Genomic DNA, 17,391 nt, shown 5'->3' on the forward strand with positions numbered 1-17,391 from the left:
CTGCCTTTTTCTAAATCCAGCTTGAATATCTGGAAGTTCACCATTCATGTCTTGTTGAAGCCTCTCTTGGAGAATTTTGAGCATTATTTTGCTAACGTGTGAGATGAGTGCAATTGTGTGGTAGTTTGAGCATTCTTTGGGATTGCCTTTCTTTTGGATTGAAATGAAAACTGACATAGTCTGGTGGCCACTGCTGAGTTTTCCAAATTTGCTGGCGTATTGAGTGCAGCACTTTCACAGCATCATCTTTTAGGATTTGAAATAGTTCAACTGGAATTCCATCACTTCCGCCAGCTTTGTTCTTAGTGATGCTTCCTAAGACCCACTTGACTTCACATTCCAGGATGTCTGGCTCTAGGTGAGTGATCATACCATCATGATTGTCTGGGTCGTGAAGATTTTTTTGTATAGTTCTTCTGTGTATTCTTGCCACCTCTTCTTAATTAATATCTTCTGCTTCTGTTGTGTCCATACCATTTCTGTCCATTTCTATATATTCCGTTATATATTAATGCTCTGTTTTATTTACTCAGTTTCATGCTGATGAACACTTAGGTCTTCTCTAACTTTTATTGCTAATAGAGTAATACATATTTTGGGGTGGATAAATGTACATTGTCTTTCATTTATTCTTTCACATCTTTCAATACATAGACTTTTATTGATACTTTTCTAAGCCCTCTTTCAAGCATTGAGATACAGTGATGAACAAATTTAGGAACGTTTTATATTTTCATGGAACTTACCTTCTAGTTGAGAGAAATGAAAAATTAAGCAGTAAATGATTATGATAGTTGAAAAAAGTGATCAGTGCTATAAACATAATAAAAATAGGAACTGTGTTAAGGTTTGAAGGGGTTGGGAGTTAGATGGTCAAAGAAAGTCCCACTGAATAGATTTTACCTTTTAGTTGAGCTCTGAGACCCAAGGTGGGGAGAACCAATCGTACTTGCGGACGTAATTTTTCCAGTTAGTCATTATTTAGAACAAGGTTTCTAAGGCTGAAAGAACTTGTGATATTTGTAAAAGAGAAGAGAAGCTAGCGTGGATGGTCTTAGTGAGTTGAGGTGAGGGATGAGCAGAGATAATAGGAGGTGAGATCAAAGAAGTGTGCAGAGTCCAAGTCATATAGGACCTTTAAGGCTCCTGTAAGTCATAAGTTTGTGTTTTACTATGAATGCATTGAAAAGCCTTTGATTGTTAACAAAGGTGGAAATGTGATCTGCTTTTTGTTTCCATTGCTATGTGAGGGAAAGAGTCAGAAGCAAGGAAACAATAACAGTGGCATCATAATCACAAATAATGGTGTTTGAGGCTAGGTTATTAACACTGGAAACAGGACCGTGAGAGAGTTGTGGTAATATTTGGAGATAAACTGTCAACATGTACTGCTTAATTATTTTCTACTAATATCCTTGGGATGCAAATATCAGAACAAAGGGTATGCACGGATGAGAGACCTCTGCACAAGTTTCCAAATGCTCTCAAGGAAATTTGTGCCATTTAACAGGTAGTGGTAGTTTGTCCCATTTACTTACCGCACATGTGACTGCACAGTATTGCATATACAGGCATAAGGAACCATCTCTGCTCTCAAGGGGATAACAGCTTATGATGCTGAGAAAGTCCTTACCATGGAATTACTATGAATGTGCTCACTCCGCCTACTGTGGTGTTTTTTAGGTGATAATTTCTACATCAGAAGTAAAGTTTACTCCCATGAGGGAGTAAAACCAGAAGTATTTAATAAAGAAAATCATCTTCTATCCTAATCTTTGGAATTCAGCCCTCTTGTGTTACCTTTTTGAACGGTGCTAAAGCCAAACAAAAACAAAGACTTTTCTAAACATTCCCCAAATTAAAAGACTATGCAGGGAATGATAGTGAAAGTTATAAATGTGCTGTTTTAACAAACTATCATGGAGTTTTATTCACAGGAAACTTGCATTATGTTTAAACTAAATTAAATTTGCATTCAATGTTTCTGTATCACAGCTTTTGCTTCTTTAGCCCTGTCTTACAAAGCCAGAAGCTCGTATTCTTAGCCCAAACCTCAATTTTGATCTAGTTCAGTTGTTCTTGTTGTTGTTCAGTTGCTCAGTTGTGTCCAACCCTTTGTGACCCCATGGACTGCAGCACGCCAAGCTCCCCTGTCCTTCACCATCTCCTGTAGTTTGCTCAAACTCATGTCCATCAATTTGGTGATGTCATCCAACCATCTCATCCTCTGTCACCCCCTTCTCATGCCCTCAATTTTTCCCAGCATCAGGGTCTTTTCTAGTGAGTAGGCTCTTCACATCAGGTGGCCAAAGTATTGGAGCTTCAGCTTCTGTATCAGTCCTTCCAGTGACTATTCAGAGTTGAGTTTCTTTAGGATTGACTAGCTAAGTTAGAGGAAAATAACACGATAGTATACTGGACTCAGTTATTATTTCAGCAATGGGTAATTAAAATGAAGCTAAAAAATACTATCTTTGAAAATTATAAATCCTGAGCAGATAGAAATTTCCCTTAAGTTATCTAATTTTGGAGACAACAGTGTTACATATAAGACCAAAAAGCAAGATTAATCTCCAAAGCTCAAGATTTTATCTAGCATAGCAGCAGCAATTTTCAAACCTTAGACGATGTAGTTGCAATAGGTAAAGTAAATTAAACAAACCACACATTATCAGTGGTGAAAATAAACCTTAAACCCTGATCATTACAAAAGTAACTGTTGGGTCCTTATATACTCAGATGGCAGAACAAACACGTGTGAACCCAGTTCCCTGCAACACCATCTTCTCCCCAAATACAGAAATAGGAAAACACACACACACAAAGATGGGGAAAATGCCATAGTTACATTTACAGTTGTTCCTATATATTTAAACATGCATTGCAGAAAAAGAGGAAAGCTACATAGATTGGGAATGGTAAGAGCTCCAGAGAAGAAAAAGCATTAAGAACCATAAACATTAATGAAGGTAGAGAGAATGCTGAAGCAAGCCCAGTTGGGATTACATGCCACCCGAGTGCAACTTGCAGGCTTGAGACCAGGATAAGATGCTGCCATCCAGAGGGGAAGTCTGTACTGAAAATAGGAACCCTCTGTGGCCAGAATGATGCCACTAGTCTATGAAAGGAGTAGGTAGAAAGAATGAGTCTCAAGAAGGTATTTCTCATTATTTAATGATAAAACATCTTAAATGGCTTATGTTGGTATTTACTACTTTTGGTTTGTCTAAATAGTTAAGCATAGTCAGCTGACTGAATATGTTGATTCAGGTTTAGGTGAAAGAAGAGAAGTAGAAATTTGGAAAATATGCAAAATCCCAAAACACAGTGATTATAGAAGTCAGCCTATATATATATATGGAATTTAGAAAGATGGTAACGATAACCCTATATGCAAAACAGAAAAAGAGACACAGAAATACAGAACAGACTTTTGAACTCTGTGGGAGAATGTGAGGGTGGGATATTTCAAAAGAACAGCATGTATACTATCTATGGTGAAACAGATCACCAGCCCAGGTGGGATGCATGAGACAAGTGCTCGGGGCCTGGTGCACTGGGAAGACCCAGAGGAATCGGGTGGAGAGGGAGGTGGGAGGGGGGATCGGGATGGGGAATACGTGTAAATCTATGGCTGATTCATATCAATGTATGACAAAACCCACTGAAATGTTGTGAAGTAATTAGCCTCCAACTAAAAAAAAAAAAAAAAAAAGTCAGCCTAATAACCTTATTGTTTTCATAGTTCTAAAGTACCTACCCCAAGATATCTATTAGTTATAAAGGAAAATAGTAATGTCCCAGTGGAAAAACCTGGTAGATACACTGTTAACCAACCATTTAAGATTAATACCCTCATCAGTAATAAGACATAGTGACATCAGTTCTGTTCAGTTGCTCAGTCGTGTCCAACTCTTTGCAACCCCATGGACTACAGCACACCAGACTTCCCTTATCCATCACCAGCTCCTGGAGTTTGCTCAGATTCATGTCTTTCGAGTCAGTAATGCCATCCAACCATCTCATCCTCTGTCATCCCCTTCTCCTTTTGCCTTCAATCTTTCCCAGCATCAGGGTCTTTTCCAGTGAGTCAGTTCTTCGCATCAGATGGTCAAAGTATTGGAGTTTCAGCTTCAGCATCAGTGCTTCCAATGAATATTTAGGACTGATTTCCTTTAGGATGGACTGGTTGGGTCTCCTTGCAGTTGATACTCCCTGTAGTTGATATTGATATCATGTACCACTTATATGATGAATGCAATGTTCTTTGGTGATATTCTGGCCAAAACTATGTATAAGCTAAATCTAATCATGAGTACACTCAAACTGAAAGACATTCTATAAGATCTACTGACCAATATTCTGAAAGCATTATCATCATCAAAGACAAGGAAAGGTTGAGGAACTCTCACAGATTGAAGGATGCTAAGGAACAGAACAACTAAATGCATGGTGGGACCTTGGATCGAACCCTGGAATAGAAGAAGAACATTAGTGAGTAAATGGGTAATATTCTAATAAGGTCTGTTGTCTAGTAAGTAGTAGTATATTAATGTTAGCATCTTCGTTTGATATTGTTCTATGGCTATGCAAAATGTTAATCTTAGAGAAGGCTGTGTGAAAAGTATATAGAAGCCTTCTGAACTAATTTTTGTTTTAACCAAAGTTAAATACTTATAAAATAAATTTTAAAAAATAGCAAAATAATAAACTGTTTTATATGGATAGATATCCATCTATCAATATCCTATAGTAGGAAGTAAACATGTAGCAGAAAAATGTTTGTAGAGCAAGAATAGACAATTCACAAAATAATAAAGTTAGAAAAGATAGTAAACACATACACAAATTAATTCATGCCATATATTTTATAGAACACTACACCAAATAAAAGGGTTTTGAATCTTGGTATTAGAAACGAGTTACAAAAATAGCAAGAAATAATTATAAAAGTATTTTAGATATTTAGGAGATTTTGAAAGGCAAATGCATTTGAATACAAGTGTGGCAAAGCATATCTTAGAATGGAATTATTTTATTCCTAGAGATGGACTTGAAAACTACCTAGTTCAGTTGTCTCATTGTACACGTGAACTGAATCTGTAACCGCTTAGTGAAAGGCTGATGAGGTATCATGTCCCCTGGTATGCATTAGGTGTCTTATTCTGTAGCATGGCTCTCTTGCCTCCAGATGTCGGAGCAGTTCTTTTTTACCCCAATCTCTAAGTTAATTAGCTTTAGTTTCTGCTTTCGAGTTGGAAACAGAGACTCCTTCACCTCAACCAGGGTTCCAACAGAGGGACATGAAAATACCCGAGTAAGAACCTGAGCGTGTCTTATCTTAGAGATCATGGCCTTGTTTGTTTGTTTTTACTCAAGCAGTTTTAAATTTTATTTTTAAAATTTACATACAGAAGATGCACTCATTTTGGTGTATCATTCTATGAGTTAACTAATGCCCAAAGTTGTGTAACCACCACCGCAGTTAAGATGCAGAGCAATTCTACGACCCAAAATCATTCCTTCATTCTGTTCCTCTGTGGTCACGCTCTCCTCCATCTCGAATCCCAGATAAGCTCTCATCTATTCTTGGTCCCTAAGTTTTTCCAAAATATCATATACATGGAATCATATATCATGTATTTTTTTGAATCTTGCCTCTTTGATTTAACTTTCTTTAAAAACCAGTGATGATGTTGCATGTATCAGGAGCTGCTTTCGATACATGCCCAGGAGTGGGTTTGCTGCCTTGTATGTCAAATGTCTATTAACGTTATAAGAAATTATCCAGTTGTTTTCCAGGTGGTTGACTGTATTCCCACCTGCTATTGCAGTTTTAGTTGCTCTGAATCATCATCAGAAGTTAAAATGGCCAGTTGTGCTTTTGTGTTATTTTGAGAGCCTAGTTTAGCATAATTACTTAGACAGTTTTAAAGTTTGGAGACCACGTACCTTTGGGATGTGGAAATGTCACATTTACAAATTTCACATATGTAACAGTGAATTCGTGGGTCTCATACTCAGAAGCGAGATCTTAGACATCTATCTTGCTTACTTGTTTCCTTATTTATTTGTTTAATTATTTATTTACATTTGCATGCTCCAGTTGATTCACATTATTTGCTGAAAATTTTATGCTTTCTCAAATCTACTACCATTTTTTCTTCATCAGAAAAATCTTTGAGTATATTTATGTGGGTTTATTTGTAGATTCTACTGTTTTATTGATCTGTGTTTCTATCATTACTACACTGTCATACTGTCTTAATAAGTCTAGTAAGTCTAGAAATCAGAGTGTGAATCCTCCAATTTTATTCTTTTCCTTTGAAATTGTTTTGTTTTTTCTCATTCCTTTGCTTGCCATATACATTTTAGAATCAGCATGTCTACAAAAATCCTACTCAAATATTAATTAAGATTAAATTTTACCTATAGAGCAATTTGAGAAGAATTGACATCTTAACAGTGCTCATTTCTTCAAATCCAGGAACTTGGTGTATCTCTCCATTTATTTATACTTTGGCTGTGTTTGTGTGAGCATGTATTACTTTAAGATGATAAAAGGAAGAAAAAACAAAAAAATAAGAAACTCACCATTGTAATAGGTTTTCTTCACATTTTGATTCTTTGCCAGTCTGCCTACTAGATTTTACTTTGCACAGTCCTTGGTAGTGGCTTTTTAATTCTTTCCAGGATGGCTAATTGTGATTAGTGGGAAAGAGAGCCTGTAGTAGGCATACTCTATTTTGTTCGGCATTGAAAGTTCATTGGTTTTAGTTTTGATTATGATTATCTAAGTCCTTCTTGCATGGTGATGCCATGGACTGTAGAGCACCCAGAAGTGGTTTACTTTTTTTTTTCATTTTGAATAAACCAACTCTGAGATAACTTCCTGAAAGTAGACTTGCTGGATGGGTGTAAAGAATATGTTTTCTACATAAAAGCTCATAGCATTTATCCTGGGGGCATGAGGACCTGGGAGAGAAAGGGTAGAACATAGAACCTTTCTTTCCTTCTATGTCCAATAGCATTTATTTTGATTCAGGAACTTCTTTTCTTGACAGTGTCTTGATGTGTCACTTAAAAGAAATGAAAATTGATGTGACAGTTAGCAGAATCACTGGGGTCTATCTGGGAGCATTTCTTAGCAGGCACTGCCTTGCTGACAAATAACAGGAGTGAGCATATGACTCAGGATCTCACAATGTCACCATTTATTTAGCCCCAAAGAAAATACGATTTCCTGTGTCCTAACAGATCTCAGCTGACTGATAAACCCCAGCACCTTCCAAACTGTGTTATCTCCCTTAAATCTTTAGAGGGCTTATGTAGCTTTATCTTCTAGTAGAGCTAATAATCAAATTTTCCATTTTATCTCTAAGAATTAGAAATCACTAATTGTGTTCTCTTGAGCACAGTATAAATTGTTTGTTTTATTTATGGCCAAGTTTTTAGGCCATTTGTTACACAGAAACATATAAAAATGTGTTTGATCCATTTTCTGTTCTCTAGTTATATAATTCATATCTTCAACTTGGCTTTTATTATAAATCAAGATGCTATGCTAGAGATCCTCAGACTAATTCTTTGTTAAGAATTAGAGTGAGATGAAACAGTTCAAAGCATTGACTAAAGTAACACACTCAAGAAAATTTCACCTACAGTTATTTAATATACTTTTGTTTTCAGTCACTAAGTCACGTACAACTCTTTGCAACCCCATGGACTGTAGCTTCTCTGTCCCTCACTATCTCCCAGAGTTTGCCCAAATTCATGTCCATTGAGTTGGTGACATATCTTTCGTGTAGGGATGTTAGTCATTCAGTCTTGCCCGACTCCCTTTATGATATTAATATTCTTCTGTTAGAATATTAATTTGATTCTGTACTTCTCATTCAGAAGTCAGCTCCACACTGACTCCTAAATGAGATAAAAATTGGTATGTTTGTGAAACCAGGAAAAATATATAATTTTTTGCCAGAGTATTATACTTTTCCTATGAAACTTTAATGCTTTTATCAGGTAATAACTTGCAAGTCACATTTTTAAATTCCATAGCCATATTAACATGTAGAAATCTCAGCAAGAGTTGGAGAAACTCAGGGACTTCACAGAGATTGAAGTATGTATTTTATCCACAAGAGTAATCAGGTATGTGCAGAAAATCCAATAGACTTAATTTATTGAACATTCATTCATTCATTCATTCATTCATTATTTGTGCCCTAGGACTGTGCTGGCTTTGAGGTTGCAGAGAGGATTAATACTTGATTCTAGTTTTGGTTTTTTTAAGCCCTCAAGTAGGGCATTCTGAACTGATTTTAAAATAGAATGGTAATTATCCTTTTCAAATGAATACTTAGTCCTTCATTTAGTCATTCAAATGAGGGTGAGAGAGCAATTACATTGTAGCCATGGGCCTCTAAGGGAGAAAACATGTCACAAGATGTATGTAAGTGCTTTATTCATAATATATAGCTTTCTGTAGTTCCCGGATTACATTTGAGTTACACGTTTAATTGTCATAATAATCTTCTGATAGATCAAGGATGTATTAAAAGCCCCATTTATAGTTAATGGGACTGAAGTAAAAAGAAGTTATGTAAATTTACGTCCTAGAAATAGTTAGGAAATGCTGGAGCCTGGGACTCTAAGTCCAGTGCTCAATTTATAGCAACCATTGTTTCTCCAAAGTAAGGAGACTTGTCTGATGATCCAGAATTTCTAAAATTCTAACGAAATACTAACTAAACTTATATTGTTTAGAGAGGTAGGAAGCTTATATATATAAGTCTCAATATAAATGACGCCTCCTGTAGGAAGCTCACCTTGATTAGACAGATACAGATTCTCATATAAACTCTTATAATTACTACTATAATCAATTGACCATTTTTTGCAATTGTAGTTATTTCCCACCAAAAGCAATCCTGAGTACCCTCTTTGAGAAAGACAAATTACTTACTAAATAATTATTCCTTACCATCTTTCTTCCTGAGTAAGTGAAAGTCACTCAGTCATGTCCGACTCTTTGCAACCCCATGGACTGTATAGAATTCTCCAGGCCAGAATACTGGAAAGGGTAGCCTTTTCTTTCTCCAGGGGATCTTCCCAACCCAGGGACTGAACCCAGGTCTCCCACATTGCAGGCAGATCCTTTACCAGCTGAGCCACAAGGGAAGCCCTCTTCCTGAGTAATATATAACAAATTTCAAAAGGATATGCTGTCTTCACTTTTGTACTTAACTGTGGTGCCTAGCACACAGCATGGGCTGAGTTGGAATGGATTTAGTAAATTAATTTTTGCCAATATGTGAATTTGACATGAGTTTGAGCAAGCTCCGTGAGTTGATGATGGACAGGGAAGCGTGGCGTGCTGCAGTCCATGGGGTGGCAAAGTCAGACACGACTGAGCAACTGAACTGAACTGAATTTGTGACTAGTTTATGTTTATAGTATTTGGTTGGATAGATTTTCTTGTGAATACTCAACTGTTTGCTTATCTCCCAATTCCATTTAGGTACAAAATAACCATTTTTTTTTTATCTTCTCAATTTCACAGGACTATACCTTGACAATGTACTTTCAGCAAGCTTGGAGAGATAAGAGGCTGTCCTATAACGTAATACCTTTAAACTTGACTCTGGACAATAGAGTGGCTGACCAACTCTGGGTGCCTGATACCTACTTCCTGAACGATAAGAAGTCGTTTGTGCATGGAGTGACCGTCAAGAACCGTATGATTCGCCTGCATCCAGATGGGACAGTCCTTTATGGCCTCAGGTCTGTAGTGACCGTTTCAAAATCAAACTTTCCCTGAGCACAATACTTACTGCTCTTTATTGGAGGGGAATATTGTGCTATTTTTCCTGAGTCCTCCTTTAATTCTGCTGATAAGCAGTTAAACCTCCTATTCAATAGACATCTGAGAGCTTAGGGGGAGCATGTTTACAAAGGGACTTATCCCCAGCTAAGCCTAAGTTTTTTTCTGAATTATCTTCCAATATCAGCTGCTGGTCCTAAAGCTGCTTTCTTTAAGAGGTAGGGATAAGCAATATTAAAATAGCTTACACATGGGGTTTCTTTAAAGTGGAGAAAAGTTCTGAATGCCCAATACTTGTTTGAATGTGGCAGATGCTCTGTTTCCTGATTTGTTCCTGAGCTGTGAGCTGAGTCTGGCCTTCCGAGGAAAGGAGGGCTTTCTGTATCCTCTCACCTCCAAGGAGTAATCAGACTTGCAAATAAATAAAGCCATCATCTCATGTTTATTAATAGTGACTTGACACTATTAAATATACCTTTATAGCAGAAAAGGATTGTGATGCTCTGCTCTCTCTGGAGGATGAGTTGTAGAATATGAGTTTCTTCTTTAAAAAGTTTATTTTGTATTAGATGGTTCCCTGGAAAAATGATGAAGAAAAAAGATATCTGTCTTACTCTGAAAACATCTCAGGGTAAAGAATTCCTCTGCATTATTGGGGGAAAAAATGATATTTTGTAATGTTCAATGTGTCTGATATATTCTGTTTTACATGAACACTTGATGACTTTGTCATAATGATGATGATAATAACAATATTGTTACTCATTTATTGAACACACTTGTTAAGGGTCAGACATTAGTTAGTACACTCCCTGTGCTATTACAGTTATGATGACTTGCAACAATCTCATAAGTTAAAACTGTTACAGTCTTTATTTCAAATGAAGGCTGGTATGGCTTGTCTAAGATCACAGAGAAGTAACCAGTGAAAATGGGAGCCCACTCCTGTTCTAAGTTCAGAGCCAGAGCTCATAACGGTTAGCCCAGGATGCCTCTCACTCTGGCATTGTTCCTGTCTGTTACATCTCATTTTCATTATCTGCTGCATTCAGCGTCCTGATTGGTTCATTGTCTTAGATCCTTATAAGCCAGCTTCTTTGTTTATCCTATTTGTAGAGAGAATAGCATTTGTTTATCAAGAGGGAGGGAGTGAAGCAGAGAGAGCATGTTTGTACTCCATCAGCCATTGAAAGTAAAGAGATGCCTTGGATACAGGCACTGGTCACATACAAGCCTTATGGCAAAAGGGAAACAGTGGAAAAATAAAACAAGTTAACTGGCAGTGTCTGCAGACTCCACCAAAGTGGTGGCATTTGAACGGACTTATGGAAATAATTGTCTTAGCAGATATATTGTGGAACCATTACAAAACATAAGGCATCACAAAGACCTTGATAAGATGGTGACCACATGGACAGTGGAGGTTGTAGTTCACGTTTTAAGAGTTACACACAGAGAGAAGTCAGAATGCTGAAGAAGGCAGAGAGAGGCACAGATATAAGTTACTAATTCAGCAGGGAGTGGCAAGTTTTGGCTAAGCATCTGACCCAGTGCTGGATGCATTTGCCCAGCAGATCATCACAGCAATCATGTAGAAATAATCTTGCCCTCTTTGTTTTTCCTGATGATACCCACATTTAGAACAGAGAACCAGTTGTGTTCTCTGTTATACCCAGCACCTACAGTGTAAATAAACTAAGTGAAGACTGTCAATGAATTCTGAATGCACATATTCAAAGTTGAATGGGTGGGAAAAATCAGCAATCAGAATGTCTGTACAATTGAGAGGGAAAAGAGGGGGCCAGCATAGGTGATAAATACTGCTTCTTTAAGGCATTAAGCCAATAATCAGACAAAAAAGCTGGTGGCTGTTCATTCTTACCAAGACCAACTGGACACCATTGCTGTAAATCATCACTGTAAATCAACAACATATGCAAGTTCCTGAACACATCTGATGTGCATAAAGTTAAAGTTTCTACTTGAAAAAGCCTCATGGATTGTGATTGTTCTATCAGCTATATAGTTCTGAATATGAAATTGGTAAGAAGTCTTTCAGGAAATTTGTATATATCTCTTTCCAATTTTTAACTGATAGAACAATTTATTTCATGGCTGAAATTTAATGCAGGCTGGATATCCCTTTTTAACATCAGAAGTTTCATTTTTTCAATAAATAAGTAAAAGGAACTCAATTAAAATCACTACTGCTGGGTTGATTCAGATCTGCTTAATCCCTCCTGCTACTTACCTACCCCCTGACGTCAGTCTCTCTGTTACTTAGAGTTTGCTAAAAAATTTAACTTGTGTCTGTGTTCAGTAGTGGCTGACTTCCAACAGCCTTTAGACTAGTAATAGTATTAATTTAGTAGTTAGTACTCATTAAAGGATTTAATCTGTACTTGGCCCTGTGCCAGAACATTCCTTATATAATCTCATTTAATATTTTATTATTTTTTTTCATTTATTTTTATTAGTTGGAGGCTAATTATTTTACAACTTTGTAGTGGGTTTTGTCATGAATCAGCCATGGATTTACATGTATTCCCCATCCCGATCCCCCCTCCCGCCTCCCTCTCTACCCGATCCCTCTGGGTCTTCCCAGTGCATCAGGCCCGAGCACTTGTCTCATGCATCCAACCTGGGCTGGTAATCTGTTTCACCCTAGATAATATACATGTTTTGATGCTGTTCTCTTGAAAATCCCACCCTCACCTTCTCCCACAGAGTCCAAAATCTGTTCTGTACATCTGTGTCTCTTTTTCTGTTTTGCATATAGGGTTATTTCTGTTTTGCATATAGGTTATAGGGTTATTACCATCTTTCTAAATTCCATATATATGTGTTAGTATGCTGTAATGTTCTTTATCTTTCTGGCTTACTTCACTCTGTATAATGGGCTCCAGGGGAACCCTCTTACACTGTTGGTGGGAATGCAAACTAGTACAGCCGCTATGGAGAACAGTATGGAGATTTCTTAAAAAACTGGAAATAGAACTGCCATATGACCCAGCAATCCCACTTCTGGGCATACACACCGAGGAAACCAGATCTGAAAGAGACACGTGCACCCCAATGTTCATTGCAGCACTGTTTATAATAGCCAGGACATGGAAGCAACCTAGATGCCCATCAGCAGATGAATGGATAAGGAAGCTGTGGTACATATACACCACGGAATATTACTCAGCCATTAAAAATAATTCATTTGAATCAGTTCTAATGAGATGAATCTCATTTAATATTAACTTTAATTCCTACAAAGTGGGCACTGTTGGTTGGTTGGTTGATTGGTTTTTCCTTCTTACATGAAGAAACTCTGGAACTTATATACCAAGTTACACAGCTCCTGCCCAGGAAAGCATAATTGTTTGAATACAATGATGTTGGTCTTCATTATCATTCTGTCTTACTCCTTAGGTACTTGCAAGTAGAAGTAAATAGTAGAAGAGCATGCAAAGGGGAAAAAAAAAGAAGGTAAAGAATAGTGAGATGGAAATAGCTTGCATTGATCCACAGATACAGACTTTGTTCTGATTGACAGAATAAGCCCCTAAAGAACTATAGTCCTGAGTCATCTGTGGAAGGTTCACTTTTAGGTTCTGAGCTTCACACCAATCCCAGTTTACTAAGGAATGATTTTTGGTATGTGGAATCTCGGGGCACAGAAAAGATCATTGCAAAGAAATTGATAAAGGCAAGGTTCATCAGTTGGAATAAGGAGAGCTGAAAGGCAACCATGAAGACCTGGATACAGAAAACTGGTACAAGGAAGGCTTTAAATATCAAGGCAGTGATGAAGAAACTGGGTAGAACAAACCCTCTGGGCTGATTGTCATGCATGTTCAAGGCAAAATCCTTTAAGGATTTAAGTGTTTCTTCTGTTGAGATGTACAAAGATTGGCGGGGGTGAGGGGGCTAAAGGGGAAGTCATTGAAGTCATTCAGAGGATGAGTATGCCTCTTGTAAAGATTCCTTAGTGAAATTTTTAAGTGTTAAAACATATTGAAGATAATGTAGTATGAAGAATATTAATGGGTGTTTAATTTCATGGCGGGTATACAGGTGTTTGGACTTCCCTGGTGGTCCAGTTGGTAAAGAATCCACCTGCATGAAGAGTATTAATGTTTGTTTAATTTCATGGTTTTTTGGCTTCCCTGGTGGTTCAGCTGGTAAAGAATCCACCTGCAATGCAGGAGACTGGGGTTCAATCCCTGGGTTGGGAAGATCCCCTGAAGAAGGGAAAGGCTACCCAGTCCAGTATTCTGGTATGGAGAATTCCATGGACTGTATTATCCATGGGGTCACAGAAAGTCAGACACGACTTAGCAACTTTCACTTTCATTTTCATACAGGTGTTTGTCATGCTTTTCTTTCAACTTGTCTGCACATTTGAAATTTTTCATGATAAAGTTTGGAAAAGAAAAATGGCCTTGACATCTCTGTTCTATTATCTAGGAAATAGCACTCAAGATTTAGAAGTCTGCAGCCAGAGAATAGTTTTTCTCATCTCTTAGAGGTAGAGAATTACCTATATGTGACGTGTACTTTTAGCAGCTGTGTGTGAAAACAAGGTCATCTCACCTTGAAGGATGTGTACTGAGTGGGTCCTTGATTCGAGACAATCAGGCTGTGATCTTCCCGACCCAGGGATCAAACCCAGGTCTTCTGTGTTGCAGGCAGATTCTTTACTGTCTGAGTCCCCGGGGAAGCCCTTGTTGTTGTTATTGTTGTTGTAGGTTGGGCATTAACATTTTTTTTATTCTGATTGGATTTTTGTTTCCCCATTGCCAAAAGAGTGGATGAGCAGCTTACTTTGTCATTCCATTACTCTTCAGGTTGATTATCATTTTAGGAGCACAGAGTTCTGACGCAGTGCAGAGACACAACTGCTCTGTGCAACTGATTTCCTTAACAAAGTATTATGGCAATGGAACTTGTGTTTTAGCTTGGGCTTTTGTCTCTGACCTCTTATTTAGCCTTAAGCATCTTCTTCAGGTTTTAATTTCTTCATAAATAGAAAGGTGGGGGATAAATAATGTCATTTTAATAACCCAGTCATCTTCTGAATCAAATGAGATTAATAAATGTAAAATAAATTGATATTCTGACATCAGGCTGCAAAGTGAAATTAAATATTTGGAGTAGCATAGTAATTTGTAGATAATAAGTGTGCTGTGTTACTTAATATTTGATAAAGAAATGAATGCTGGGAATATTTGCTAAATAAACAGAAGGCTGGAACAGAGAAAGCTTTAGCTATCAAGGCAGTAGTTTTATATTGTAGAATTTTACCCCAAGTATCTTTCCATGATTCTTTGAAGATACATCTTTGTCTTGAACAAAAAGAACAAGAGGAGAAGAAATGAGGAAGTCAGTTGAAGAGAATGGGAAAGGTCTAGGTCAGACATGTCTAATATGAAAAAGGGAACTACTAAAATACTAAGAGGATTGTCAAACTGTTTTGAGGTCACAAAACAACAGTGGAGTCAATTCTCTCCAGCTTTGGCAGCCTGAGGTGAAGAAAAAGGAGACTAAGTGCCTGGCTTGAGACCCAAGTGGCCATGACAGCCTTTAAAAAGTGTCCTGTAGCCACAGACCCAGTGTCTCGTTTGTGGCATGCACTCTAATTTTCATGTAATCAAGCATTGTATATTTTCTCTTAAACCAGGCCTTTCTTTTAATTCTCATCATGTTTTATCAAGCATCTGTGTTTTAAACCTTGTTGAAAGATCTACAGGAATAATTAAGAAAAGTGATGAGTAATGTTATTTTTCAAGTCTAAGTTTATAGTTTATGACTAAAGAGTAACAATATCCTTAAATAAAGATTCATACCTTCACTCTTGGCTAGTTGATAACTCAGTTACGCTAGTGTGATCATAAAATAAAATACCTCCTTTCTTTTATGATACTATTTATATATTTCTTTAAGAGATATGGCTGGAGGTAAGAAGAATATTTTCTTGGGATTAGCCCAGCTGTAGAAGTGGTGACAACAGACTTCTCACTGTCTAGGCAGAAGAATTCCTAGCAATTTATAAAGCAAATATTTCATATAGATTAATAATGTTTAATACCAAGATAAAATTGGCCCAATCAAATTATTTTCAGAACACTTCAAGGAAAAATGGCATAGAAAATACAGAATTTCTGCTGATGAGTCCAACTAAAGCAAGTGAAAATCAGATTAATCTGGTGTTCACATTACTTCATAAAGAATGTTATATAGGCGTAATTTAGACTGTTACTAGGTTGATGCAAAAGTAATTAAGATTCTGGACCCTGAATTTTAAGTCATTATAACTAGGCTTAAATACATCTTTATTAGTCAAAATAGGAGCCGTTACAGTCAACACTTTTTTGCCAATGAGAAATAAGTTTGTTTTTTTCCTGTAACATAAAAATCCATGTTTCAGGATTTGTTGAACTCTTGGAAAGCATTTTCTGCCTCCTGTTGGATATAGAAGTATTTTCCATGCAAAATGTTGTTGAGATGCCTGAAAAAGTGGTAGTCAGTTGGCTAGAAGTCAGGCGAATATGGCAGATGAGGCAAAACTTTGTAACCCAGTCTGTTCTTCTTTTGAACGACGTGCGATCAGGCATTGTCGTGGAAAGGAATAAGACCCTTTCTGTTGATCAATACTGGCTGCAGGTGTTGCAGCTTTTCCTGCATCTCATTGATGTGCTGAGCATACTTCTCAGATATAATGGTTTCATAGGAATTCAGAAAGTTATAGTGGAACAGAAGGGCAGCAGACCACCAAACAGTGTCAGTGATCCTTTTTGGTGCCATTTTGGCTTTGGGAAATGCCTTGGAGCATCTTCTTGGTCCAACCACTGAGCTGGTCATTGCTGGTTGTCATATAAAACCCACTTTTCATTGCATATCACAATCAGATCAAGAAGTGGCTCACTATTGCTGCATAAAACAAGAGAAGATGACACTTCAAAACAACATTTGTTTTTTACTTGAGATCAGCTCATGAGGTACCCTCATGTCGGGCATTTTCACCTTTCCAGTTTGCTTCAAATGTCTAATGACTCTAGAATGGTTAATGTTGAGTTCTTGGGCAACTTCTTGTGTAGTTGTAAGAGAATAAGCATCGAAGATACTCTCAGTTGGTCATTGTCAGCTTCTGATGACCAGTCACTGTGCTCCTCATCTTCAGTGTTCTAGTCTCCTTTGCAAAGTTCTTGAACTGCACTGTATATTCACTAGCAGTTCCTGGGCCAAATGCTGGTTGATACTGAGAGTTGCCTCCATTGCCTTATGACCCATTTTGAACCCAGGTAAGAAAATAGCTCACATTTGTTTGTCATCTAGCATCATTTCCATAGTCTAAAATACTTGTAAACAGCAAATAATAATTTACTACCAAAAAACATAAAGCATGAAATGCACATCAAAATGATGTATAACATAACCATATTTATTTAATAATGTATTCCAGTATGAAATGGCAAAGTTCAACAATGCAAGATTGAAATTACTTTTGCACCAACTTAATATTTATTTAAAACAGGAGTCATTTACTAGATTTCAGGAATCTAATGAATAATTACTCT

At 37.2% G+C, this 17,391-nt stretch overlaps 1 protein-coding gene across 4 annotated transcripts in view; it reads left to right on the plus strand.

Moving 5' to 3' along the window:
• Positions 1-17,391, plus strand: part of GABRB2 (gamma-aminobutyric acid type A receptor subunit beta2) — a 273,067-nt gene that overhangs the window by 95,738 nt on the left and 159,938 nt on the right. For all 4 annotated transcript variants that reach the window (XM_043464787.1, XM_043464786.1, XM_043464789.1 and 1 more), the window contains exon 5: positions 9,563-9,783. In XM_043464787.1, the coding sequence (XP_043320722.1) occupies positions 9,563-9,783 (221 nt within the window). The remainder of the gene's footprint in view (positions 1-9,562; positions 9,784-17,391) is intronic.

Source organism: Cervus canadensis, chromosome 4, assembly GCF_019320065.1.
Source record: "Cervus canadensis isolate Bull #8, Minnesota chromosome 4, ASM1932006v1, whole genome shotgun sequence".
NCBI classification, from domain to species: domain Eukaryota; kingdom Metazoa; phylum Chordata; class Mammalia; order Artiodactyla; family Cervidae; genus Cervus; species Cervus canadensis.